Source organism: Seriola dumerili, unplaced genomic scaffold (genome assembly GCF_002260705.1).
Source record: "Seriola dumerili isolate Sdu_G_001 unplaced genomic scaffold, Sdu_1.0 BDQW01000191.1, whole genome shotgun sequence".
In the NCBI taxonomy this organism is placed as follows: Eukaryota; Metazoa; Chordata; class Actinopteri; order Carangiformes; family Carangidae; genus Seriola; species Seriola dumerili.
The window spans coordinates 2,279,642-2,306,789 of NW_019174446.1; the positions used below are offsets into that span (position 1 = coordinate 2,279,642).

The 27,148-nt window shown below is 40.6% G+C and overlaps 1 protein-coding gene across 7 annotated transcripts in view; it reads right to left on the reverse strand.

Annotated features, from left to right (window-relative positions):
* Positions 1–21,103, reverse strand: part of ubr5 (ubiquitin protein ligase E3 component n-recognin 5) — a 32,961-nt gene extending 11,858 nt beyond the window's left edge. For 6 of the 7 annotated variants that reach the window (XM_022753279.1, XM_022753277.1, XM_022753276.1 and 3 more), the window contains exons 1-36: positions 20,899–21,103; positions 17,313–17,357; positions 17,102–17,183; positions 16,242–16,318; positions 14,567–14,686; positions 13,660–13,939; positions 13,388–13,547; positions 12,954–13,103; positions 11,942–12,153; positions 11,568–11,795; positions 11,221–11,375; positions 10,589–10,706; positions 10,216–10,400; positions 9,920–10,029; positions 9,328–9,440; positions 9,037–9,183; positions 8,787–8,898; positions 8,515–8,669; positions 8,216–8,413; positions 7,699–7,909; positions 7,307–7,433; positions 6,955–7,106; positions 5,761–5,856; positions 5,306–5,429; positions 5,079–5,176; positions 4,583–4,740; positions 4,050–4,141; positions 3,770–3,916; positions 3,455–3,573; positions 3,150–3,276; positions 2,618–2,747; positions 2,196–2,356; positions 1,764–2,003; positions 1,372–1,495; positions 1,096–1,207; positions 839–970 (exon numbers count right to left, since the gene is read on the reverse strand). In XM_022753279.1, coding sequence (XP_022609000.1) covers positions 839–970; positions 1,096–1,207; positions 1,372–1,495; positions 1,764–2,003; positions 2,196–2,356; positions 2,618–2,747; positions 3,150–3,276; positions 3,455–3,573; positions 3,770–3,916; positions 4,050–4,141; positions 4,583–4,740; positions 5,079–5,176; positions 5,306–5,429; positions 5,761–5,856; positions 6,955–7,106; positions 7,307–7,433; positions 7,699–7,909; positions 8,216–8,413; positions 8,515–8,669; positions 8,787–8,898; positions 9,037–9,183; positions 9,328–9,440; positions 9,920–10,029; positions 10,216–10,400; positions 10,589–10,706; positions 11,221–11,375; positions 11,568–11,795; positions 11,942–12,153; positions 12,954–13,103; positions 13,388–13,547; positions 13,660–13,939; positions 14,567–14,686; positions 16,242–16,318; positions 17,102–17,183; positions 17,313–17,357; positions 20,899–20,960 — 5,059 coding nt within the window. In that variant the 5' untranslated portion in view covers positions 20,961–21,103. The remainder of the gene's footprint in view (positions 1–838; positions 971–1,095; positions 1,208–1,371; positions 1,496–1,763; positions 2,004–2,195; positions 2,357–2,617; positions 2,748–3,149; positions 3,277–3,454; positions 3,574–3,769; positions 3,917–4,049; positions 4,142–4,582; positions 4,741–5,078; positions 5,177–5,305; positions 5,430–5,760; positions 5,857–6,954; positions 7,107–7,306; positions 7,434–7,698; positions 7,910–8,215; positions 8,414–8,514; positions 8,670–8,786; positions 8,899–9,036; positions 9,184–9,327; positions 9,441–9,919; positions 10,030–10,215; positions 10,401–10,588; positions 10,707–11,220; positions 11,376–11,567; positions 11,796–11,941; positions 12,154–12,953; positions 13,104–13,387; positions 13,548–13,659; positions 13,940–14,566; positions 14,687–16,241; positions 16,319–17,101; positions 17,184–17,312; positions 17,358–20,898) is intronic. The other variant, XM_022753274.1, reaches the window with a different exon arrangement.
* Positions 21,104–27,148: the final 6,045 nt, after the last annotated feature.

The window sequence follows — 27,148 nt, forward strand, 5'->3', positions numbered from 1 at the left end:
GCTAAATAATATATGGTTTGGCCTTCTGCATTTTTTAAGACTATTGGAAATTTCATTAGAGAAACAGAACAGCAACATTTCAACAGTACTGAATATTCTAAGAGAAAATGAAACATCAACATTATTAGTAGGAACTACACATTTTAAATGACCAAGGAGAAAAAAACACCCACACCATTTGGAAAGGCTACAATCTGATTAGTTTGTTATTGGGATGAAAGAACAAGACTAAGCTGGTGATGAGGGACAGTATTGGTTAAAAATGACACAAAACTGACACAACAACAGTGAAATGTGAGAGGGGGACGAACTGAAGGAACTCTCAGCAGGAAACTGTGTATGCACTTTGCAAATTCACTCTTGCCCTGACATCTGTATATGCATTAAAGTAAAGAGGAGCTCATACCAAAAATAGGAAATGCCAAGGACACCCTACTGCCTGCAAATGAAATACATGGGGTATTCAGCCAGGGACCATTTTGTCTGCTGTATCATTAGCTCTCCAAACATAAATCCCCACAATCCAAAATGCCTGTTAAGCACTAGTGACTCTGTAAGAAGTGAATTAGTCTGTAACTCAGGGAAAAAATAAACCACAGTGCAGCGAGACAGAAATCCAATTTCTACTTAGTAAGCAGTTGGAGCCTTACAAACATTTGGAAAGATTTCAGTTAAAGGAGGTCAATGAGATAGGTGACCGCATTTCCACAAATAAAAAAATTAAAAAACTCAACAAAGGAACAGTACTTTGAAACTGAGGAGAATGTTTCATGGAGGATTTAAGTGAAAATACAAAATTAAATCTTAAGTCAAAGATTAAAAACAGCTGTTGACCAACCTGCTTCAGAGCCAGCAGTTGCTGCCGTGACGACGCTCCTGCGGCCGCTGGCATTATCCTGATTGCTGTGGTTACTTTCACTGTCGCTCTCTGTCTCGGCTGCTGCCAGCAGATCGAGCTCCATGTCACTTCCTGAAATCAGAAACAACGACATACAGAAGCTTCACTCATCGCTGGCTGCGTTTTCAGGCTCAGATAATTATTCATCAAACTTAATGAACTTCACTAATTTCCATAAAAAGTAGGACGTGTCTGACCATCCTCATCGTGTTCGTCATGCTGTCCTTCTGCCTCAGCATTTTCCTCTCCTTGTTCCTCTTGGTCGTCATGATGGTCTTCCTCCCCTGCTACTCCCTCTACAACTTCAACCTGAGAGACAAACAATCATATCCTTAGAGAGAAAACCTGGAAGCAAGGCAGATTACAGATGCGATCTAAATATCTCAAATAAACAGTTTGAGTTCTAGGTTGCTGAATCGCTTGCAATACAAAGCTCATTATGGCCTTAATGATTTTATAATGAGGCTCCCCACCTCTTCCACATCTGCTGATACAATGTCATCCTGCTCCTCGTCTCTTCCTCTGACAGGCTGAGACTGGCTGCTGCGTCGAGGCTGGGGGTTCCTGATGATATAAGAGGCAGCTGTCTGGCTGGAGCTGGAAAAAATGAAGCACAAGCCCACAAGTCTTTATTTCTAGTGAATGAGAAAAATCAAGCATCCTCTTTACTTTTAGTTTCTTCTCTCCAAGAAAAATTCTACTGAATGACTCGATGATTTGAGAAGCCTCAAGTTATTTCTTTACTGCAGCACAGTAAAATGGGCTCTTAACTCTTATCTCAACTCACTGATTCAATACAGACCAAAAAAAAAAAAGAAAAAAAAAACAACCTGACAGGAAAATGAAGGAACTAAAACCAACCAACCTGCTGGACTGGTCGGGTGAGGGTCTTGGGGGCAGAGGTTCAACAGAGAAGAGCTCCTCGCTGCCCTGAACGGCATCAATGCTGGTGCTGGCCAAAGTGAAAGGAGCTGTAGGTCTCGCGATGCCCATTCGCACTGGAACAATCAGCGACTCAGCTACATTGCACAGCTCCTCCACAGCGTACGGTAAGAGAGCCTGAAAAACCCGCCGACATTTCCCAATGGGCTGCGGGATGAAGTTGCTACGTGGAGGAAATGAAGAGAAGACGGAGTCAGTGTTTAACAATTCAAAACATTACGTCAAAACTGGAGCCAACATCTGTAGACTGACTGTATAGAATAGAGGGGGGGCCAATGATAACTCAGATTACAATTAATTCCTATTGCCTTTGTCCAAAACTGTACATGAAAACTTTCATGCTGTATGTTCGTACTTTTTCTTCTTGGAAGAAGCCATCTCCACGCTGAGGATGACAAACACCCGGGCTACAGAGCGAAGGAACCTCCTGGTGACGTTGACTGCCTCCTCTCTCCGGCCAGGAGTGTACTTGTTCTGCAGCTCCTTTACCAGTGTGCCCAGTAAAGTGTCTATGAACTAACACAAGAGAGAGAAAAAAAATACCCACGCATGACAAAAATACTTCCAAGAGCAAGGGTGTGATAACAGCAAAGAAAATGTGAGGAAAACACATAATTACTAGAAACATTCAGAGCGTTATCATTTGGTGTTTGGTGAATTAGGATTTTATTTAACATTGTGTGCACACTAGAAGTCTGTGTAATAAAGAGACAAACTGAAGGAACAAAATAGGAGAGAGCGAGCCAGAGAGCATGGGGAAAGACTAAATGGACTTACAGTGATGTCAGGAGCACACTTGACAATGAGGCAGTGGGTGAAACAGTCAAGGCGAATGGTGCCACTCTGTTGGTTCAAGTAGACCTGCTCTTCGGGCAGGAGGTGGGCAATTCTGCTGCTGGCACTGAGTCTAGGAAAGAGGAAAATACAAAACTCTAAATATTGTCTGTTACAGAGAACTAATCTGTACGGGGCGGTGCGGAAATGATTGATGACACGAGCCTGTAACGACATCACAGCCACATTTGGATGATACCAATCCATTCAATTAGGCCAGTATCAACATTGAATGAATTATAATGGACTTGTGTACGAGTAGTATAAAAAAATAAATAAATAAAAAAAGCAGCTGCAAACTGTTCACATGGACGTCTGTGGACAAATGACCTGAAATATTGTTTCTGGAAAGACACATTGCTGTTTTTCAGTTGGATTTTCAGTTACTTAAGCATCTCAAACTAAGCACTGTCTTTCAAGCTCTTATTACAAACCAAATGTAAATGCTGGGGGTGCTGTTGGCTGTGATACTCACGGGTCTTTGTTCTCCTGAGAACCAAACATGATCATAGACTTGAGGGCATTCCAGTCCTGCAGAACTCTCTCCAGAGCCAGCTGAGCAAAGCGGGGAGGTTCTAGATCATGGTCCGGCATATCGGAGTCTGAAAGAGAGGAAAGAAGAAGAATGTTTTCATACACCAGATGCTTTCCGGAAACAATGTCAGTAGTCAGTACTGTTAAGAACAAGATTATCTCAAATTAATGTTTTCGAAATGTGTAAATTATTTGTCAGTACTGATGGTTAGAGTGGATGAAATGCGAGAATGATGGTGAATCTACCTTCTGCATTAGCAGCCTTGCGGTTCCTGTCTTCTCTGATGCGTGGTGGTCTGTACTGACAGTGCTCAACACTCTGCCTGGCAACAGTCTGCACCAGGAACAGTAATATATGCTCCCCCCTGCAGATGGAAACACACATCAGTCACAAATATCACATATACCTCGCAAAATATGTACCTTCTTTTTCTGCTATATAGTAGCATATCAAGATCATAAAGTTATGTTTATTTAATTTAAAACGCTTACTAACTACTAACTACCCTACTATGTGAAGTCAAATGATATAGACCAGTACAGAGAGCACAGGGGTCTTACCTGCTGTTTGGTGTTGTGACCAGATTAGTGGCTGTGAGTAACCTGTACAGCAGATCGAGACGAGCAGCCTTCTGGCCGGCGATCAGTGTTTTGCACTTACATTTCTCCCAGCAGTCACAGTAAGCTGTGGGAGAGGTCCTCTTCAGCCTGGGAAATAACAGAGGCACATTTATGATTAGAAATGTGACCTAGTTTAAATGCAGGTGAAGAAAAGCAACAGAAAGAAACATTGAAACCGTTACAAAGATTGAATCAGGTCACACTCAAAACTAGGACTTACTTGCAGTCATGTCCTTTGTGACACACCCTCGCACACTCGGTACAGCAGCAGAGGGACTCCAGCAGACCACAGGTTCGACACTCAAAGATATCCTAAATACAAAGTCATGTCAGTTTCTCAACTCTCAAGTGAACATTATATATTGAGGAGTTTAACAAACAAAACTGTCTTTAAAATGACTGAAGCAGAGGAAGGAACACCACCTGAAGCCACAGAAGCTGGCCTGACGTGTGTAATATATTCATGCTCTCTACTTTGGTGCTTGCTGGCAATAGTTTATTCTGCTGCTTACACTTAGTGAGCAGCACTAATTAAGTACGAAAAGCCACATCTTTCTAAATTAATTTTTTAGGGCTGGTTGGTTGTCAAGTTACATAACTGCCTTTCTAAATAGTAATATATTACATGAGATTGCCATTACTAACTGACACCCATGTACATGACTTGAGCAAAGTCTACAACATTTGACCTTTTCAACTGACGGGCGCTTTTTCTCTAAACTCTTCAGTGTAATGATATCCTCTAGGTCTGACCTGGTTAATGTGCTCAGCTCCAGTCCAAGTGAAACTGCAGGTGTCATTGCAGCAAAGAACATACAGGGGCGAATCATCTGGGTTGGTCCCCGAGGGGCAAATCATTTCCATGAACACAGAGTCTGCATCCTCCTTCTCTGTAATTCCCGGGTCACCCACTGTGCACAAGACATTTGAGGAACAAAAGTGAAACATGGAAACAGAGAAATGCGAGTTACCACATGATAGGTGGCTGTTGTAAGCAGTGAAGAAAAATAGGTCAGGATTCACATAACTCATGGATAAGATCCAAACGTTCCAGCTGTTACCTAACCAGTTAAAATTACATCAGATTCACAATAACTGTGCTGCTTTCTACTTATTCACAGAGGCAGCGGCTGGTTGGTCACGCAAACTTAATTTCTTTCTTTCTCCCCCCACATCACAACACATGCATTGAGTATACGTACACAATGCTAGACATTTAAGTACAGTCTCCCTTAAAATATCAACTTACCCTTGGCCATTTTCTGTGCAGCCTCCAGAACAGTTATGGCTGCTGGGTAGGCTCTCCCACTGACAGCCAGCATGAATGGGGTCATTCCACGGGCATCCCTGTTGAATAACCACAACAACAATGCACATGAGCACTTTAGAAAGACAGGCAAATAAAAAAAACGAACAGCAGATAAATCAGAACAAGCTTATGTACAATAACATGCAGAGAGAAACAAAGAGTCGTACTTTGCAGAGAGCAGCTCCCGTAAGTGTGGCCTCAGAACAACACTGTCACACATCAGCTTTAGGATGAGGTGGGCGTTGGCCTTCCTGTCTTTAGATTCAACCACAGATGGCTCAGTGGACGGCCCTGTTTATATGGAGAACACAATCCATGAGACGACAGACCCCAAGCGTGTTTAAACATGTCTGAATACCAGACCCAGCTGATGAAGTCGTATCACGCTGAGATTATGTATATTGGAAAGCACCACGTCTCAATTTATCCATACAAACATACTGAGAATTCTCATGTATCAATGCTACATATATAGACAATACCATATTTTGCAGTGTGATCTGAGATCAATGTAACATTGTGCTACCCACAACTGCACTTCCTGTTATCACCAGAAATCTTGACTAGCAGGAAAAATATGGTCTCATCCAGACTCGTCCTCTCACAGTGAAGATGCCGTTACCTGGTATGGTGGAGGTACTGGGTCCCTGGCTGGTCCCAGTGGATGCAGTGGTGAGTGAGCCAACAGCTGGTGCTAGAATGAAGTCAATGTCACCATCTGTTGATAAAATAAAAATTAAAAAAAAAAACAACTTTAAACTGACTGTAGATGTCACTGACCTTATGAGACATTTCACTGCAAAGTTTTAGATTAATTCACTCAGGCAAGCAAAGAGTTAAATTTCATGTTCATGCGCAGACTTTCCAACACAGTTGTGTAAAGCAGCCTTCAGACTGACAACTATGGTAAAACAACACAAAAGGTTGCACTGCTGTGGGTGGGCTGCTACAGTGACCAGTGAGAAGATGAAATCAAGGACTCCAGTTACATGGCAGTTTATACTCCTGAGTCAGGACTGTACAGCTCTGGAAATCCTTCACACCCTGTGGCTTGATGCTTGCAAAACAGCACAATGCAACAAGGTACACACTACTAAGGCTTCTACCTGGTGCGTCAGCTTACACGTATTTAATTGACCAGGGCAAGCCATTGCTAGTGGATAAATTAATTAATAATATGTGTAAGCTCACATATTATAAAGAGGAAATAACAAATGGTTGGATTAATAAATAGCAAATAAGTAAATGGCAATTTAAATAGGAAAGTAAATAAATTGGGGAATTAATACGAAGGTCAATAAACACAGAAGGAAATTAGAAACAGAAACATCAGTTTGTCACATGTTATTACTTAATTATTGCCTCTAATAATTTTGAATATTATTTTTGGTCCATTTAGTGCCATATTAATTTAATTATTGAGTCATTTATTTATCTATTTTTGACTTTGACAGTTTCAGTCCTCCATACATTTTTTTGATCAAGTTCTCAAATATCATTTATGAATTGACATTGCTTTTCAACACCTATCGATCGGACAGCAAACACTAAATACAACTTAATAAGTGCAACAAGAACGTGCATAATACAGCCCAACTCAAGCCAGTTACTATTAGTGCACACTTTGAATTGCGCTTTAATTATTAATATTAATTTAATTATTTTAAATTGTAAAAAAAAAAAAAAAAAACAAAGATCGTAAATGAACTCCAGTAGCAGATATATTTGTCCTATCGCCCAAACTACATTACACTATGACAAAAGTAACCCACATAGATAATCCACTAATGTTACAGTCTTGCTAAGATGCACTGACCAGGGTCCATGGGTGGGGGGTCAGGGACCCAACTTGGTGGGGCAATGGGTGGCGACACAGGGTCCTGATGGTCACTGGATGACGGGCCGGACTCGTGGCGGCCAAGACCTGCTGCTCTTAGAGACCTCCGCATCATCTCCCTCAGACGAAGCCTGAAGATGACACACAAAGTAAAGCAAGGCAGGGAAATTACAATCAGCAGCGCTGGTGTTTTGATATCACTGGAAAACATGCTCAGTGAAACTATGAAGCAAAGATATTCCTTTCTTCTAAGGAGCTGGTATGTGTATTAAATGACACTTGTAGTTTTCTGTACAGACTATTCAGCAAAATAGTGCGAATGGTTATTTACCCTCTGCTGCTGGAGGAGCCAGTCCTATTTCCAGAGCTGTTGCTTGAAACCACAGAGATGGCATTGGCAATCGCCTCCACAGCAGACAGCCGCTCTGCAAATGTGTTTCTCTCCGACCTTTCAGCTTCTGAAATGAAACAGCATAGTCATTTAGCATGGAGAAGGGAGTCAGGAGAAAGCAGGCAATTAAACTGCTACAGGTGAGCACACACTGAGCTGGAACAGCATGTTGAGAGAAAAAGTAATTTTCTTTCACAATTCCATTTTCTAATAAAAGTAGGAAAGTATAAAACTGAGACACATCTGGAAGAGAAATGTATCCAGCAAAATAAGATAGCAAACTACTTTTCATTAAACCTAGCTCTCAGAGAGACCCTAATACACCAGCTCACCTTCCTCCTCTTTGGTCTCCTTGTTACTAACAGGGAAGCAGACGGAGACGGCAGCATGGAGAATGTTGCGGTTTCCATCACAGCGATGGCCCAGAAGTGCTCCGAGGGCCTGGTTGCCCTGATCCAATAGGAAGGCTTGCTCAAGGTTCACCAGGTACTGCCGACACGCCTCATAGTCACAACGTAGCACGTGCTGCATCAGCGTCTGTTTCTGAAAGAGACATAAAGGATGAGTGAGAATTGGTAATGATCACTCATTTTGATGTCTATGATGTTTTACTTTGAAAAAATTGCATTTTGGTCTCTCAGACATATTCATGAATAGAAACATGGTAACAACATGGATATGTGTGATAAAAACTACCACTTAAATTGTCAGGTGGCCTTTGCAAGGTAATGGTGTGGCTGAGAATTTTGAGGTTTCAAGGGCAGGAAATACAAACACACTAAACACAATGATCATATCTTAGCTTTTGTTCAGTCTTTTTTAAAATCGTATTTAAGAGGTCATTTTTACCTCGACAGCCATAATAATAATAGCAGCTTTCTTTTTAATGGTGGAGTTTGAAGGGAGATTGGCCAGAGAATGCACCCCCATTCCCAGGCTGTTTATAGGCGGCAGGTCCAGCCAATCAGGATCTCGAATTCCACCCATGCAGTCTTTGGCCATGGGGTAGATTGTGCCATTTCCATCTCGGAGGATGATAGGAGACTCCTGGGGAAAAAAGTAATTTCAAAATTTTAAATACACAGAACTTTAAAAAAATGTCATACTTATCTGAAACAATATGTGACCTATTTGGGAGGTCGTCTTACCTGTCCTGCAGTAAAGATGGCCACATTGCGCTCACTCTGCCCCAAGAAGGCCAGGTTACTGGTAGGGAAGTTATTCTCCTGCTCAGCTTTGCCTGTGGCCAGGTCAAAGATACAGTACCTTACCCAGTTACCAGTTTTCAGCACTGCATGGACTCCTGGTGGGTGGAGAGATGTTTAAGTGTTAGAGATACATAAATACAAAACTATAGACACTATATAAATGTATATATAAAGTATATAGTGACGTATAGAAACATATAGCAAAGACCCACCTTTGGAGTCAACATTCACAGCCAGAATCTCAGCCTTTTCTGGGATACAGAGCTTTTTAGGTGTGCGCTGAAAACAATCGGGAACTTTAGGAGTCCCACCAGTTTTGACCACCTGTCAGAAACAGATTGAAGGAGGCAAAAAGTCAGTGAATGTCAGTGTCAGGAGGACAGATGCTCACATGAGCACAGAAACATATTTCACTTATTAACTCTGAGATGAAGACAAGCAAAAGTGGTTCAATGTCTGTACCTGCAGCTCATCTATTCTGAGGAGTCTACAGTCCTGCAACAGTGAGGATGGGTCCGAGTCAGTGGGAGCTGCAGTGGTCTGGTTGCTCATGCTGCTTGATGTCCCTGGAAACTTCACAGCAACATATGCACCATCCACTTTGAGCACCTAGGACAGAATATGAAGGCAGCAAGTTGTGAAAATGAGATGTCATGACAAAGGAACACACATATACTGAGTAGGGATAAATGATCTTACTTAGATTACTTATTATTCCAATTTAATACATCAACATATTTCAGATACACCCACCTTTCCCACTGGGACATTTTTAACATCCTCCACAAACACCACCTCCCTGAGAGGCCACTGCTCCTCATTCACCTTCTCTTCCTCTTTGGGAGCCGGGGTAGAACGCCTTCGCTCTGCAATTAATACAGCACATTAACTTAGTCCTTTGATCACTGCATATTCAAATAAGACACCTCTAAATTATTTACATTAAAGAATTGGGAAAGATTTAGAAATATACTCCCGATTAGGGCCATACATAAACATACTGCTGACTAGGTGATAACTTTAGTGTGGACTATGGAAAATAAATTATCAACACTGACAGCTAGCGGTATGGTTTATATGATAAGAAGAAAGTCAACCAAATGTACCACAGTATACACTGTTAGCTGGCCACACTTCCTTCGCAGGAAAAATGGGGGGGGTGGGGGGGTTGCTGCTGATAAAAGCCTGTGCACCATCTGTTTCAAAGTCAAAGGGCTAATGAGAGCACAGAGTGAGGGAGAAATTGGTTCTGTGCCTGTGAGATAGAGAGGAAAGTCAAGACTTGAGTGCTGTAGAGAGAGCTAGAGGTTAAGAGGCAGAGACAGCAAGAGAGAAGAGGACATACTGTAGGGCAGTGAAGCACTGCTAGCAATGGAGGAGGTATCACTGCAGGTAGACGCTGGGGAAGGAGGAGGACCCATCTCAGTCTTCACCAGCTCTGGCTTGCTTTCAGTCCTATGGCGTAAGACCAAGATAGTTTGAGATGAATTTTACTTTAGGATTCATGAGATCTGGCATGGCTACGTTCTCTGACCAGTGGGACTGAAGTCTATGCTTTTTCAGTCTGGTAAAAAGTTTACAGACATAAAATAATGAAAGACTAGAGAGATTTAGATTTTTGCTACATCAAACAAAACTGACTTGATTTCCTGGGTCTTAGTGGTCTTCTCCATGTTCTTGAGGCTCTCTGGTGAGCGCAGCTGGAACCTGCAGCTGTCGTTCATGTTCCAGACAGACTCCAAAAGGACGCCCACTTTGGGGATCCCAGCACTGACAGAAAAGGCCACTGCACCGGCATGGTAGAGGGGGTTATTCCTCAGGCACACCTATGGAAGGAGCCAGTACTTTTATTAGCAACAAGAAATAACTGCAAGACTTATATAAAGCCACTCACTTGAGTCATAAGTCTAAAGACAATAACATACATCAATATGGAAGATTCCAAAACAAGAGGCACTTAATCCACTTCTGTCATGACAACAATGAAAATTCAAAATCTTGTCTCTTGTCTTACCTGTGTTCCCACGGTGATGTTGGGTATCGAGGAGATGCCAGCGCTGGACTTTGGCTTTTTGTTCTTGGCTCTGGCCTTTTCAAGCATCTTCTTCCGTTGACTAAAAGGCACAACACCCCTGCAGACAAATGCAAGCAGTGAAGTGTCAAAACATCACTGACATTCATACCTTTCCCTGACATATACTGTTGTCACTTTGTATTGACAAAGACATCACTTTACAATCCGTGCTAAATGTCTGCTGTCAAGGATAATTCATATTATTTGCTACAGGTTCGCATTGTGTATTTCGGCAGAAGACAGCAGACAAAGACAGTTGAATCAGCTGAATCTTCTTTGTTCACTGGAACATGTGTATGTACAAATTTAAAGGTGACTCTTACAATTCAGAAAAGGTCTGAAATCAGGTTCAGCTTCGTGTGTGTGTTTAATAGTGCAAAATGTAAGGAACGCCCTTTTTTAAACTCTGCTTTCTATGATCGAATACTACATAAATTCAATTCTATGACCTCAATGAACACTCCTGTGGCTGCTGCACTTAGCAGGATGCCAATGCCAATGTTATCGTTAAAAACCAAGAGTTATAATTCCATTTAGTGTAGTTTAATAGAAAAAACACTTTTTCTTCTCACCACCAATAGAGGCTATTCTCCAGCTGCGCACATGTGTAGAGTGCACAGCAGTGCAGTGACACCATGCGTTCTCCCTGCAGCTCAGGGAAAGCCTGAGCACTGTGCTCCAGCTTAGAGGCCACTGTGCTCAGTGTGTCGTCCACCCAGGTTGCCACCTATACACCGCACACAAAAAACATGGGTTAATGAACGACTCATTAAATAAATGTGTGTGATGATAGTAACTGCAGAAACATTTATTTACTCAATCACAACTTTGGCTGCACAAATGATCCTGTGATCAAATATTGTTGCTATGAACAAAGCACAGACACATTCTTATGTCAAGAGGAGCAATCATCATCTACCTTGTTGGTCTCTGTAGCTACAGTGGCTCTGATGCTATTGGCAGATAACAAGGTGATCTTCTCATTGGTCAGGCCCAGGAAGGAGACACGTGGGTGATGAATGGAAGGATTCTGTGCATTCCTGTAGGGTTCAGGTTCGCTCCACTTCCACTGATAAAGCTCTCCTTTGGAGCTGACAGCCACCAGCTCTGAGAACATGGCTCCAATGCTCACAAACTTCACCCCATCCTGGAAAGGAAATTTGAGATCTCAATAAATGTCCGATGAGATGAATTTGCTTCCAAGCTCCACTTGCAAAGTCATGGCGAAGAGTTCGTATTTCTGTGTTTTAAAAATAAAGATTAAATCAACAGTTCTGTCTGTGTGCCTCCTACCTTGTCAGGCCACCACTGGAGCTCTTCTCCCAGGGAGACAGGGCTCTGGACCGGGATGCTTTTCTTGTCCAGGCTGGGTTCGCCCTCGCGGCTGGTGGAGCCTCGCTCTGTGTCAAACGAGGCCCCATCCAGCCACCGGCGCTCGCGTAACCTCAATACAGACTCACGCTCACGCAACAGCTCTGAGTCACGCTCTAAGGGAAGAAGGAGAACTGGTATGCAATAAGGTCACACCAGTGGGATAGAAGTAAGCCACTCTCTGGGAAAGACCCGTCAACATATTTTTAAGAATAGAGAGATAGAGAAAGAGAGTCTTTAGAATTACTGTAATGCAAATCAAAATTGCAATACTTGGGAGTGGGAGTCTAAATTATACTAGTGAGTGAGTCAGTTTGCACGCTCATATGTTAAAATGCCAGGTAGAAGAGGAAGTGGATAGACAGAAAGAAAGCATGCATATGGGCTAAAAGTGGGCTGGGTAGGATTTTAAAATAGACTGACTTAAAGGGTCCCTGTTAAGACAGGTGTGCCTAGCGGGCCTTTCTCAGAGAGCTCACAGTATGTACTACAGCCATGCACCATACAACACCAAACATTTGTAGCCTGTAACACCAAAAATTCCTGTTATATCACCAGCTAACCAGACTGAAGAGAAGATTTCCCCAGAAAACAAGCTAACAGTTTCATTATACATCATTTTGTACAAAACCTTCACCTCAGTGAAGTATATATTGAGTAAAGAGGAAAACCTTTTCACCTCGAAAAACTTTGAAATGCTTTACTTTTAAAAGAACTTCTGTCTTATTAAATTCTTCAGCCATTTTTTTTCAATCCCTCAGAGAAACACTGAAAAAAAAAAACTGCCTTGATTTTCCAGCTTGTCTGTTGTGTTGTCTTTTGAAGCCATTGAAGCTACATCCCCACAAACAAAAAGCCATCACCAGTGCTGCCACCAAAGCCTCTCTAACACCCTGACTTCCCTTCACTAGACAGAGGTGAGTTGTTGAGTTACCTCTGGAGGATCCCAAGCGAGACAGTGAGGAGCGTCTAAAAGAGGGGTAGCCAAAGTAGCTGATGTCTTCAGAGAACATGGCATCAGCATCAATAATCACACTGGGGTGAGCAGAGTGAATGTCTGCATCCAACAGGGACATCAGGTCCTCTGCATGGAACAAAGGCACAAAAGGATGTTTCAGAAAAAAGTTTTAATTTTTAATTTTTATGATTATGGAAAATACTGTTTAGACCATTTCAATGATCATGAGTACATATTTTTCAATAATGTATTACTCTTTAACACAAGCCATGTGTTATATAATGTGTTGAACTGCTAAACCTGAACTTCAATGTTAAATAGTGATGTTATTAATAGAAATTCTCTTCTTAAAAAAAATTTAGACACAATATCAGCTTCCCTATTTTTTTTTGTTTTGTTTTTTGACAAACCTCCAGGGAGGTAGGACTCGCTGGCCGTGTCATCTCCATCATCTCCATCCTCATCATCCCGGCTCAGCAGGTTGTTGACGGCGAGGTTGACATCCAGGTTGGTCCTCTGGAGCTCCCTAATGATCACACTCCTGGACTTCCCCTGAAGGACTACTTGGGCCTGGAGCAACAAGGTACAGTTTCTTTCAGTAAGAAAAAGGTTTCAGAAACTGCTGATATTAATGTTATAATAATGTAAGAATGGTCATATACACTCATATACACTATTGTACCTGAGTAATAAGTTCTTCAGGGATGACAGAAGCTGGTATAACTGGCTGCGGCTGGCTACCCAGAAGGCCTGAGCCACGATCCCTTCCTGTACGGATCACCCTGGTCTGTCGGCGGGAATCGCGAGCTGCTGTTGACGATCTCCCCGACGTGCCTCCACCTCCACCTGCTCCTCCGCCCCCTCCTCCTCCACTGCTGCCACCTCCTGCTCCACCTCCCCCTGCTCCACCTCCACTTCCACCTCCTCCACTGCCTCCATTCACACCGGAGCTCCAGCGACTCCTGTTACATACAGTGCAAGGCCATGGTCAGACACAGCTACCAAAAAACACCATCTGACTTACAGAGCAGACTCAAACACACGCACACATCTGGGTACGAGGGGATTCAGCCATTGTGACAGCAGAGACAGGGCAGTCCACGATGACAAGGTTTTGCATCAGCAGCATTTACAGGAGGGAAGAAATTAACAGGTGGTCCCATTCTAATTTAATCAGGTAGTGTAGGAGAAAAGCTTTGATATAGTATATAAAATTTAGTATAATAATTAATCAATATATTATATATTGTACTGTTAACGGTGCAGGTTTAGAGGGTTATTCTGCAGCTCTGCACAACTTCAATATCAAGACCCAAAACATATATATTTGAGGAGGAAATCAATTCTCCAGTAGGCAAATAAGAAGAGCACTACTGCATACTGCAAATTTAGCAGGGTCCATGATGTATGCCATTTGATCGACACAATTATCTATTACATTTTACAGCACCCTAAGGTTCTCTCTTCTGAATGTGTGGCACTGAACCCTGTGGGGAATACACCCCGCAGCCGCTGCAGCGTCAGTGCTGTGCTCCAAACACTGAGCTTTCACAGGACCATTTGTCTCTGTCAACCCTGCCAGAACTTACCCAAGGGTGTTGCCTGCCAGTCTGCCCAGTGTGTCAGAACCAGACAGGAACCAGGGCGGATCACTAGTCCTGCCTGGCCTGGAGCTCCTTCCTGTCCCTGAACCACTGCTCAACTTTGAACTGGAAACAAAAGATGGGAGATCAGTTACAAACCTACAGAAGTCCCAGAAGGACCAAAAGACTTTTTATTACCTGGGTTAACAGAAACTAAATTTACCCCAGGTATTTGTTAAATTATACCAAATTATACCCCTTGGTTCAGGATTCATTTTCTTTTAATATTATACCGTGAAACAGGATGGGGTATTTTGGAGACTAGCATGGCAACACCCTTGGGAATCAGAATTGGCTGCAACTCGTTCCTCCTTTAAGACTTTCCATTTTTAAAAGTTCTTGGGGTTTTGGGGCTGCGACTGCTTGCTCCTATTTCAAGATATCTTATAATGGGATGCCTTTTGAGTTAACCAAAAAGTAATTTACGACAATATACGTAACCCATGTGTTCTAAACAGGCAGTTGATAGAAACTGTGTTTTTCTGTGGCAAGGGAACTAAATTATGACAATTTTGCAGGCTTTTCATATAACAGAGACTACAATGACAACGAATTGAAATAATTTCCAACAAAATAATACAATCACATTTAGTACCATACTGTAACATAGGACAGTTGAAAACAGAAACAGGCATTCAAATTATTACTACAGCAAAACAGAGTAAAAGCAAATTCAATCTATGTAACTCAAAGTCAGGATATTAGGCCTTAATCAGCTGACAAACTTGCCAAAGACAACCTGTCGTTCTAGGCTTCCCAGCAACCCACAATGGTGTGGACTGAAAGGCTATTACAGTTGTTAACATTTCATCTTCTATTGCAGCAGGGAACAAAATATGTGCTGTGAGGAAAGGTTCGGAGCAGGGAGCTCCTCAGCCTTTTACGGCCTGATTCACATGCATATTTAGCAGCTAAAGGGGCCTTGAAAACTCTGAAATCACTGTTGGATGTTGTTCTGCTGGCAGGATATCGACAACTATCAATGAGCCATTCACCAAAAATACACGCTCATAGCCAACACAAAACAAAGCAGCTAGTAAAAAAAAAAAAAAAGTCTTTTATAGAGAAAAACACACGGCAAGAGACACACACTTGCACAGCCATAAAGGCAACTGGCTTTCAAAAAGTTTCACAAACAACTTTGGACAGTCTTGCTGCTGGTTATTTGGTGTCAAAATTACAATTAAGGATTTTTGTATCTGAAAAACAAATATGTCCCTGCAGTGCAATGTAACTTTGAGGGAAAAAAAGGCAGCTCTATTGTGGAAATTACTAAATAGATAGACATCTCATCAAGCACAACACAAATGCATCCATCAGTCCAACAGCAGCCTAACAGAGCTGATGAATTCAGATCTACTTTTCACTCTTGATAGATGGAAATCTTTGTAGCAAAGAGTCAGTGTAATTCTACAAGTGAAATCATGTCCAAATGCTTCATACTCAGCCAAAAAGGGCACATGGGCCAAATGGAATTCAAATCACAGAAACCACCATTGGTACGCTTGAGTATCTTCAGTGCATCTTGAACTAGACATCTCCACAAGCCATCTGTTTTCCAACTCAATGCCAAAGCTACAACAGTTTCAGGGACAGATCCCATCATAGAGAAGTCTCTCACCCATCGCTGCCATCCGGTTTGCTGAGCTCCAGGCGATCAGGCTGGACAGCAAAGCTGATTCTACACACACGTCCATCCTAAAAAAGATGAATTCATGATTTATAGTGGAAAACATTTGACAAATGAAGGAAAAACTAAATCATATATTCATGTTGGGTGCAACATATCAGTTTAGGGACTGAAGGCTGTATCAAGGCAAACATAATATTTCTTACATTATCTATATCATAAAGCCATACACTCAACACCTCATTCTATATGATAGTTTGGGTCTATATGTAAATTAGTGATGTGCACACCAATTAACTCATCATACAGGTGCTGTAATACTGGAACATATAATCCATGTTATAACCACATCATGTGGTGTTACATTAGACAGTAACACACACTATTGTGAGTGATGTTTTTTAAAGCACACTTTGCAGAGCAAAGAATAAAGCCACAACATTTAATGCCACACTCTTTGTGAACATGCTGCCACCTACATGAACCAGTTTGCTGACGTTTCTGTCAAAGCTCAAATAAGCAAACTGAGGTCAATTAACACATGCCTCTTCAGTGTGTCTACAGCCCTGTTCAAACTGGATTAGCCTAATTGGGGTGGTGCCCTGTGTATAAACAACACATTCTATCTATTAGATCTAGCATATGTCCACAATTTACACAACCAGAAAATAAACAGAAGCAAATTACCAAGTGTTTTATAACAAAAGCCAAAGGTCCTCTGATAATAGTGACCCAGTTAGAATGGAAATCTTCCAATTGCTTTTTTTTTGGTGGGCAGCAGATAATAAACATATACTCTAGGTCCCAAGGTGTCTGATTAATGTTAGGGATGTAATGTCTTTTAGCATTACCTCAAGGAGAAATCCTGCATGGTTTGGACCGACGACACACTGTTTCAGGGTGGCCTGCTCCAGCAAACTAAGGTGCGGATGACTGCGATGGAAAAGACAAAACATAAGCAAAAAGACAACAGAGTATTGTAGGATAATTAACAAGATCCTGCTTACAACAGTTGATCACATTGTGCGAAGCAGCCTAAAAATCCAACGTCGACAGACTCACCTATTATAGCTGTATTTGTTGAGTTTCTCTGAGACTTCACGGAGCCTGACAGGAAGATGGAGACCACATTAATGATTAGTGATTAAAGTGACCTAATTAATGTAGGTTAATTTGAGTAAATCAAAAACACACTGCTTGCATGAACCACATATTATACAATCAATTTCGCAGAAATTATTGTCAACATATTAACCTAACAGATATTTTAGGTGCATGGCCAATGGTTTCAACCTTTTCAGTTCAATCCGATAAAGCATATTAATCCCAGGGCATTTAGTTTATTTTACGTATGACTTATGTCAAACAAATGAGGCAAATTAGGAGCATAGTATCTGCCCTACATGACAGCATTAACATGACAGCACTGAGCATTAGGGATGCCATTGGTGATACTGATGGTGGTTTAAAACTCTGAATAATGTTTTGCTTGAGACATCACTTGTGACATTTGGTTGTGTGCTTGACGCTGATGCCAAATATGTAAACATCTGTGTCATAAGATGTCAACCAATGTTGACTACACACAGGATCAGACCTGGGCGAGTGGTCATACACAGAAACTTCAGAGCAACTGAAAAGAGTGACAAGATGCACAGGACTATTTTGTTACGCCTATCAGTTACTTTAACTCAATTTCAATTTTCCAACGAATGTTTTTTCTGCGTGTTTATGTCAAACAACTTTAAAAAATTACAGTACCCCTGAGCCTCAGTGTCTGCAGATGACAGCCAGAGGCACAAGTCAGTTATAGAATATTTTAAAGACTGTCAACTTTGGCACAAGTTGCTGCAGTGATCCAAAAATAATCTAGAATTCAAAACACAACAATAAATACTGTATTTCTAAAGTTATAAAAAGATCTTCAGAATAACAATATTATGCTTAGTCATTGGATGTTTCTCACTGCAACGCTCCTTGCCTTATCAACAATTAACCTTTTTTTTCCCGCTGGTTCAATCCAGGGTGTTTCATGCCCATCTATCCCAGTACTCCATCTGCCAGAAACCTAACACTGTCCATGCAGAAAATGAATACGACTTTTACTTCTGGAATCCAAAAACCTAACACAGCCACCCAACACCTAAAATATCCCCTCCTGCTTCAATACTTTATTGCAAAGAAAGTCTCAAGCCCACCACTCCAACATTAACAATGTCTGCTCTAGTTTAAGAATAAGTATAATCAATAATGTACTGAAAACTATACATTATATTATTGGTGTGGACTTTATATAGTATTGTTTACATAGTCTGTTCTTTCATTTTTCAAAGCTGCCAGCCTAATTTAATTGCTTGGCTATTGAAATTAATTGGCAGCACAAACAATGAAGAATGTAATTAGACATATATTTCCAGAAGAATTACCTTCCACACTCACACCCAACACAGGCTGACAAACTACTTTATAACAAACTGGCGTATAACCAATTTACACCCAATTTACACCCTGAGGGATGGTTATTTGATCATGCTTAAACACATATGTGGTCAAAGATGTATTGTATCCTGACTTTTGTCTTGTGAAGAAACATACATCAACTCTCAAGTCCTCATAGGTACACCTTTTTGGTAGTTCTGCCATAAGTTTCCTCCATGCATGGTCATTACACACAGATAGAGACGCACTGAGGCACCTGTTCTGATGAATGCCCTGATTCAAACTCAAATTAAAGAACGTCAACAAATGCCAAATTACTTTTGGGATCGAAGGCAATTACATTCTTATCTGGCTGTAGAAAACTCATCTTCAGTAGTAAGTGTAAAGGCAGCACAATTACAGATCAGGTAACTATTTAAATTCAATTTACATTTTAATGCCAGGTCTAAACATACAAACATACAACACTACCAATGAATGCAGAAAAATATGAGACAAGTTCTTCAATTATAAGAACTTCTCCTGTCACTCTGCTCTGGATCACTGTGGGTGACACAAATGGTACAAGGTAATGGCATTTACCATTCAACTGTTCTAAAGTAGTGCGTCTAAACAGACCTCAGTGAGGTCAAACAAACCACTGGCATTTGGTTGAGGAAATCTGATCGGATGTTCATGAAGCACCTCTAATGAGCCAAGCTGGACCAACCCTCTTTATTTCAGATAGAAGCACTTATCTGCTCTGACAACTGCAAGTTCTTTCATGGAGAAGAGAGAGGAGGGGGCCTCCCAGCAGCACATGGTGACTACAGCATGCAATGGTATGCATGCCTGGGGATGAAACAGCCATGACCTCTTCAAGGAACCAGTGGTCCATACCATCAAGATGTCTGAGTGGCATTTTCAATAAGATTCGTAACCAGAAGAGTAAACTGAGCTTCCCTCACATTTAGACCAAGGCTGGTCCCCATGACTTAGATAGCACACCAACCTGCAAAAAGGGTTCAAATATTCTGAGTCCATATCCAGTTCTTAATCTCAAGGTCATTCTAAAAACACTCTTGACTTCTCAACCTCTTTGTCTTTAAGTAGAACAGCTCATTAATCAGTTCAATCTCAATGGATGATATAAATAGGTTTATCATAAATCACATGTTCTGCCAAAATACAGGTCGCACACAATTTCCTGGAGTTTTCTCCCAACTACTACTAAAGAATAGGCTCTTCAGTTTGGACGTTTCCGACAGAAACCCCATGAAACGCAGCGTGATGCATGCCAGAAGCATGTCACTACTAATATTGTGTGCTATCAAATTTACTGTGTATGTATACTGTAGCTACTTGGTGTCTGGGTAATAATGAAAGAAATTAAAATTTGTGATCACGTGAACCGTGAGGAATCCAGCATCCATCTTACACACTTTATAAGGCTTGACTTGTCTCCTTATTAAAGTCGATAACAGGATTAATGGGAATGCAATGTTGCTAACTGTACATCACTTCATATTTTAGATATTTATCTCAGTATGCAATGTTAAAAATGGACAAACGGGGTAATCATTTCCGATGGTGTTAGCTAGCAAATTATACCGTTAAACTTTTAGAAACACCCCTGTCACAAAAGACCCCGGAATACAAATATTTGGCTTTGTCAAGAGCGTGGTAGCGAATTAGCTTGCTAGCATTAGCAGCTAGCTATCAGTTAGCTGACGTTAGCTACTTCATTGATCATGATAATCAACGAGACGCCCACAAAACAAACACTGACACATGTCAAAAGGGTGTATATGCAATTTATACACGAAAACTAGTAAAAAAAAAATCACAACGTTGTGTTTTACGACCTTTATTTCCCTCTCTTTTCCCCATCCCCCAACCCGCATTGTCTATCTCAACTTTGACTGGGAGCCAATCCTTCTAGAGAACCAAGGAAACAGCCTGCTAATGTTAGCTATTCCTACGATAGCCAGTTAACGGGCTAGCAGCTAGCAGTGGACCGACTGTTTAGGTAGCAGCAAGCTAACGAGGATTGTTCAAGATGCCGGGCCTTGTTTCAACCCTGGGGGGGTCATTTAAATAATTAAAACCCGAATCCACATGCATGACAATGTCAACATCGTTCATTAATACAGCCTCACCCCTAAAAACCACACATCGCATATAAATATTGATTTAAATTCTTCTTTTCCACGGGCCGCAAACAAAATACCTGTCATTGAGCTGATCCTCGGTCCCGGGCAACGGGTGAACCACGAAGTGTATAGATGTCATGGGGTCAATCCAAAATCACACACAAACGTGTGGAAGATGTGGAAATTGTTAATCTTTCGATTACTGTATATATGTGGATTCATAGGAATCGTTTAATGGCGAAAAACCTCGAGTTCAGATCCCAGCCTCCTCACCCACATGCCGCCATCTTAACTCTACCAAGCTTCTTCTCTGTGTGTTGATTAGTACACATGCAACCGCTCCGCTGGTTGGACCTTGAGCACAAACAGGAAATGTGTTAAATTGGACGGGATTGGCCTCAAGAAGAAAGGCAACACTAGTGTAATCTAATATACTACACTGTGACACTCCAAAGCCTTTGTTTTCACCTGGTTCATTCGATGCATCTTTGTTTATTTGCATTTTCAAGCACCTGCAGTAATTTGCAGGTCAACTACTGCACTATTAAGACCACAGAAAGGGTTAAATATAGCCAGGTTGTCTCTTTACAAGGTAAGACAATAGAATGCAAAAGGCTGAGACAAAAGGATATGAAAATACATCCTTGACTGATCATTCAGGGGTCTAAAGACTGAAGAAATCTTGAAAGAAGGTGTGCTTTTTGAGCAGTTACAAACCAGTGCAGTAAATAATCCCATAACCTATGCTAGTTTACCAGTGAAAACTTGAAATAATGCCCCAATTTAAGCATTATTCTAGTCTTATTCGGTGCTTCCTCTATAGGAAATGTATTCTTTGTTGGTGAAATCACCAAGGAGATTACATTTGTTAATTTTTATTTTTATTCAGTTTGATACATTACTCTATACAAACTAACCTTGCAGGATATGCAGGATATTTCATATTACAATTTTATTAGCTTTTACATCCACAGGTTCACCAGGTTCATGCATTCATATTTCATATATAAATGGACAAATAGGATAAACAAATGGATTATCAATTTGAGATAAAAGATGAAAAGTCTATGTCATGATGCACCAAAACCACCATTCTGTGACCAACCAAGATTTTATATCATGTCACCAAATCTTTGGGGAACAACATGGTTATACTTGGCATATTATCAGCACCACTCTGGAAATGGCCAAATTCACGAGGGACAATCATATGATGCTGCTATTCTTATACTAGCATTATATTTAAATCTGAACCAACTTAAGTCTTAGCTCTATGACTGGAAGAGAACTGGGAGTCTGTTCGTGTTGGGCTCCCTACCATGAATAACTGTCAAAGTGTAATATGCTCACATTATTTAAATCCTGTGAAGCTGAGGAAAGTGTTTAAGCAACAGTGGTGCAAGCACGCTCCAATGGTGCAGAAATAAGAAAGAGGCAGGAGACACTGAAATGTGGGCTCAAGGTCAAACTTGTGTAAAATTGACGAAAGAAAAGCCTCTGAGCAGTGCTGGATTCTTGGCCTGCTGGATGTGAGAGGGGGAGCTGGCCTAGATATGGACGCCATTAGGGAGAGGAGGGTGCACCACACATTGTGGATTAAAGAATGATATCTGAATGTAAATGTAAAATGTCAATGTGAATCAAAATCAAAAGGATATGGAGCTAATCTTTTGGTTATCGTTCTAATCTACAGCCTAATCCAATAAAAGCTTTTGTCTTTTCACACCAGCAGATGGCAGGGTTTACCTTTCATAATGAGATCAGAATTAGCCCCAGAAAGCCATTCATAACCAGAAAGTATTTGTTGATTTCCTGCACTGCTACTCAGAGTATTTGCCATAAGACAAAACTGATGTGTGCATATGGATACATACACACAGACAGAGAAACAGAGGTACACACTCTAGGCACAGCTCCACAGCTCAGGGACTCACCAGGAACATCTATTGTAAAACATTCATTCAAAAGAAGATGATAAAAAATATCCTCAACAACTGGAACTGAAACTGGGAGATTTCCTGTCATAGGACATGTCTCTTAAATCTGAAATGATATATGACACAGAAAAAAAACTTTTTCACTGCTCCAGCCAGGTCAGGTTCCTCATTTATCTGTCAACTGCTGCACAAGTTCCCACAAGGCCAAAGCAAAGAGAATTTGGACCAAATGACTGATCCTGTTGTTATTACTATTCCTTTATCTAGTCTGACCTGCAGCTGACATTGTCAGGACTTTAACTGAACACGTGTTTACAAAAGTATTGAGTCCAGATGTAGAATAGAATAACAATGTTACAACAACTGCTCATTACCAAAGGTCCTTTTTTAAAAAAAAACAAATTCTATTTATTTAAGTATTTACTTACATAAGGCAGCATTTTAGGCATTGTCATATATGTACATTCAAATTAAAATAACAATGTTGTTACTAACAGGTTAAAATAATACGCAGTACTGCAGATATGATTATTTGTAATTAAAGTGTATATTTTCCTCAGAGCCACTGGTCTTACTTTCTACTGCAAATACCATATGTCACGCAAAAATTGAGGATTTCTTCTCTGTTTATCGAGTTCAACACTGAGGTTAATGAAACCAGTACCATTGCCCTGCAAAAAGAAACTGAAGTCAAACAAAACCCCAGAAATCTGCAAAGCTATTTTTAGGTAGCTGGGCACTGGGTTATCAAATAACCTCTGGTGTTGTTAAATATGGGTACAAAGATTCAGGGCCAGGAAACTGCACTATCATCAGAGTGAGGTTACTGGGTTTGGAGGTTTAGGAAATTAACACATTTCAGGCTGGAATTTGTAATTTAATTAAAGTATGCCTTCAAAACAGATAGAGAACACTATAGTAGATTCTATTTAAAAAGATAAAGTGTTTGTGTGTTTTTTCTTTAAATTCAATTTAATTCAGTGTTAAAATCTGCCAAGAGAGACCCAAAGCATCACCACCGACTGTTTATTGAACAATCTTCCACATCCATTCATAGATCAGTGGAGCAGCACAAGTTCTTGTCAGTCAGGTCCCAACTAGAAGTATAAGTTATTCCCAGTGAGGTAACACGATCACCAGCTGGAGAGCAAGACTTTAAAATAACTCCTCTTAGTGCTGGCTGTGACATATCTGTACAGATCCAGGGCAGTATTAACCATGAAGGGGTAATTCTCCAGGCCTGTTAACACAGGTCAGTCCAGGCCTTGGGCACAAACCCTCAGCTCCAAACACCCAGTCACAGATGCTGCACAGCTTAAAGGGCATTATGTTGGCCTGCAAGCATATGAGGAATAAAGAGTAATGAGCTGTTCCTGGCTGCTGTCCTTTAAGAGGCTTTTACTTTTTGGAAAGAGACAACGTCCTTTTCTCTAACTGCAAAAACGAAGAGTGGGTCTGTGTTGGCCCAGTCTCACTTGCCATTCAACAACAAAACTGGCTGATGTGTACGAAGCTGTAACTTCAGGGGTAATGCTGCCACTAAATTCTAACAAAATCCATTTGTCCATTGCGCAACACCGTGAGGATGTTGTAAAGTTCTGCTCAAAAGGGCATGGCTATTTTAACTAGCTAGCACTGACCAAGAAACTGGGTCTCCATTGCATCATTCTGATAAAACTAGGGCAACCTGATTGGCCAGAGACCAGTAACATGGCATATGAAAATATAAGTTCTTTCATTCACATTGCCATGTTATTATCTCGATAATCCAATTAAAATAGATAAAGATACTGAACCATCCTAGACCACAACCATTATTGCAAAGGTCATTTCATAATTTTGTTTCACAATTTCTGTAAAATAGAGTATTATATGTTTAGGTTGAGAGCAGCACAAATCAATATTTTGATAATAACATAACTAATGCTGAAGTTGATCAGTAGCAGAGCCTTTCAGTCTATTTTGAATTGTTGTTTTGGTATGCTGGCTCACCAGAAACATGACTAAATAAACGCTAATATTGTTCACTATCTGCCAGAAGTGTTCGCAAACCAATTTTCTGCACCTGCAGAGTGTGATAAAATGTCAACACTCTGTCCTCAGGAGACTGTCCTCCTGTAAAAAAAAAAAAAAGCCCACAGGTCATTTGTGCAGCAGGTTATTATGACCCATAGTTACATTTTGCTGTTAGGCGACATCTAGTGGCTGTAGTAAATATGACAGGAGCAAAGGTGTGTGCAGTGACGTAGTATAAAGAGAGACAAAGTCCGTGTCAGAAGGAGGTTTTGGCGGGCGGGTCAACAAAACACAAAAATATGAGACAGGAGAGTGGTGTTTGATTCCTGTCTGAAATCAGCAGTTCATGTCGTTTCTTTTACCCATGAGCGTTCAACAAAGTTAACCACATTGTTATTGTAACTATGACAACAAAGATCATCAAATGTTGAGGAAGTACTTATTTTAAACCAAATCGCGATCTTTTCCTAAACCTAACCAAGTAGTTTTTGTGCCTAAACCTAACCAAGCCATGACGTAATTATAGCAACCACGGTGACAATCGGTACGCCACTCTCGGTACAGTGTTTATTATTGTTTATTATGGTAACCATGACAACCAAGGTCTGGTACGCATTCCGGCGTATGGGGCACTATTTCAGAAGACACTCCTATGGGTCGTATCAAAGGGTTGAAAAATACGACCTATATGGTTGTTCAGGTTGGAGGATTTGTTGGTCCTCTGCTTGTTTTGCTGCCCCCAAGTAGCCAAAAAAAAAAAAAAGAGAAAATCTGTGAATGCAGCTTTAAGTCTGAGCTCAGTTTGGTCAGTAGCAGAGCCAAAGCCATTCTTGAGAGTAACACCAGATGGTGTCAATGTAAGACATTTTCAGATCCTACACATGGTGGCTTTAAATATGCCTTCAGGAAATGAATAAATTAATTTCCATAATTAAGGCACATCGTGTTAAAGGAGCACTCCAGTAATTCAAGATAACCCTAATGGTTTCTTCTCAGATTTTAGAAAGCTCCCACCAGTCACAGAGGACATTATACAGCTGTTTACACAGGCCAGCGCTCTCCATGGTGAGTCGCATGACCTGTTTGTGTAGAATTGGTGTTATTGGTGCAGCAGCCTCTTTAACTGCTGCTGTAACATGATAAAATAAAGAAAATGTGATGTACATGGCAATTCACTCAAACATATTACATAGGTGTGACAGGTGAAGACAGGCAAAAACCGCAATATATAAAACATATTTAGTATGTTATGCAACAATTTTTTAAAAGCTGTGTTTATAAATACATTATAAAATAAATAAACAACAGAATATGTAAATGTTATATATATATATATATATATATGAAAATATGACATTCTTCAAACTTTGGTTTTACAGTACACATCCTAGAAAGCTAAAACAGAAGAAGTAGGTACAAAAAGTGTCAATAAAACAAGCATTTTTCATTTAAAGAGGTAATATTTCTTCACAGTGTACTGTACTGCTTAAAAAAATATTAATTAAGTACTTATTGAGTAGTGGATAAATTGTCTACATGTTTTGATAAGAGGCATTTCCATAAAAAAGCAGAACACAAGTGTAAACAATTGATTCAGTTTAAACTTTAAGTTGGAACCAAGATGTAAATATCTAGGGATATGGATTGTAATTACAGAATAATTTCTTTATGTCACTTGTACCCAGACTTTTCTCTTCATTCCTGGGTATGCTTTTGAGGAACATCCCACAGTGCCAGACACAGTCAAAGTGCTGTGTGTCTGTGTGTGTGTATTTCTCCATTGTGTGTCCACAGCCAGCCTTTTGTTCTGGTTCTCTGTGCTGTGTGGGAAGGTCTAGACAGCTGACACTTACCTAATCCACAGGGCTGCCCGAGGCCATCTCCTGTTGGCTGACCTCTTTCTTCCACAAAGGACAAGGGGCTGCTTATTGAGTAGCATTCAAATTAAAACATTAAAAAAGCATAGGCAAGAAAGTAAAATCTATTCACATCCAACTCTGACAGTTTTCCACCTGTTGATGCATCTTCCAATTTACCAGATGAGAAATCAGCTATTAATATATTAATGTATATATTTATTCATATATCAAGTCATTGTCATTTTCACAAGCAGTGTTTATTGGGTTTAAAGTGTTTAAAAGTGATAATAACAGCAACATCTCTAAGCCACCCTCCAAATACATCATGTAAAACCATTTTAGGCAAAAGAATCTACTGCTTTTACACATTTCTCCCCATTTTTCAAGTGTTTTAACTTGTGTTAATGCTTCTGCTATTGTTTAATTGTTAAAGTAATTTCTATATAACTGCCAATAAATGAATTTAAGCTATTCCTGACAAATACTGTCAGAACAGTTTTCTATACTTCTGGAGT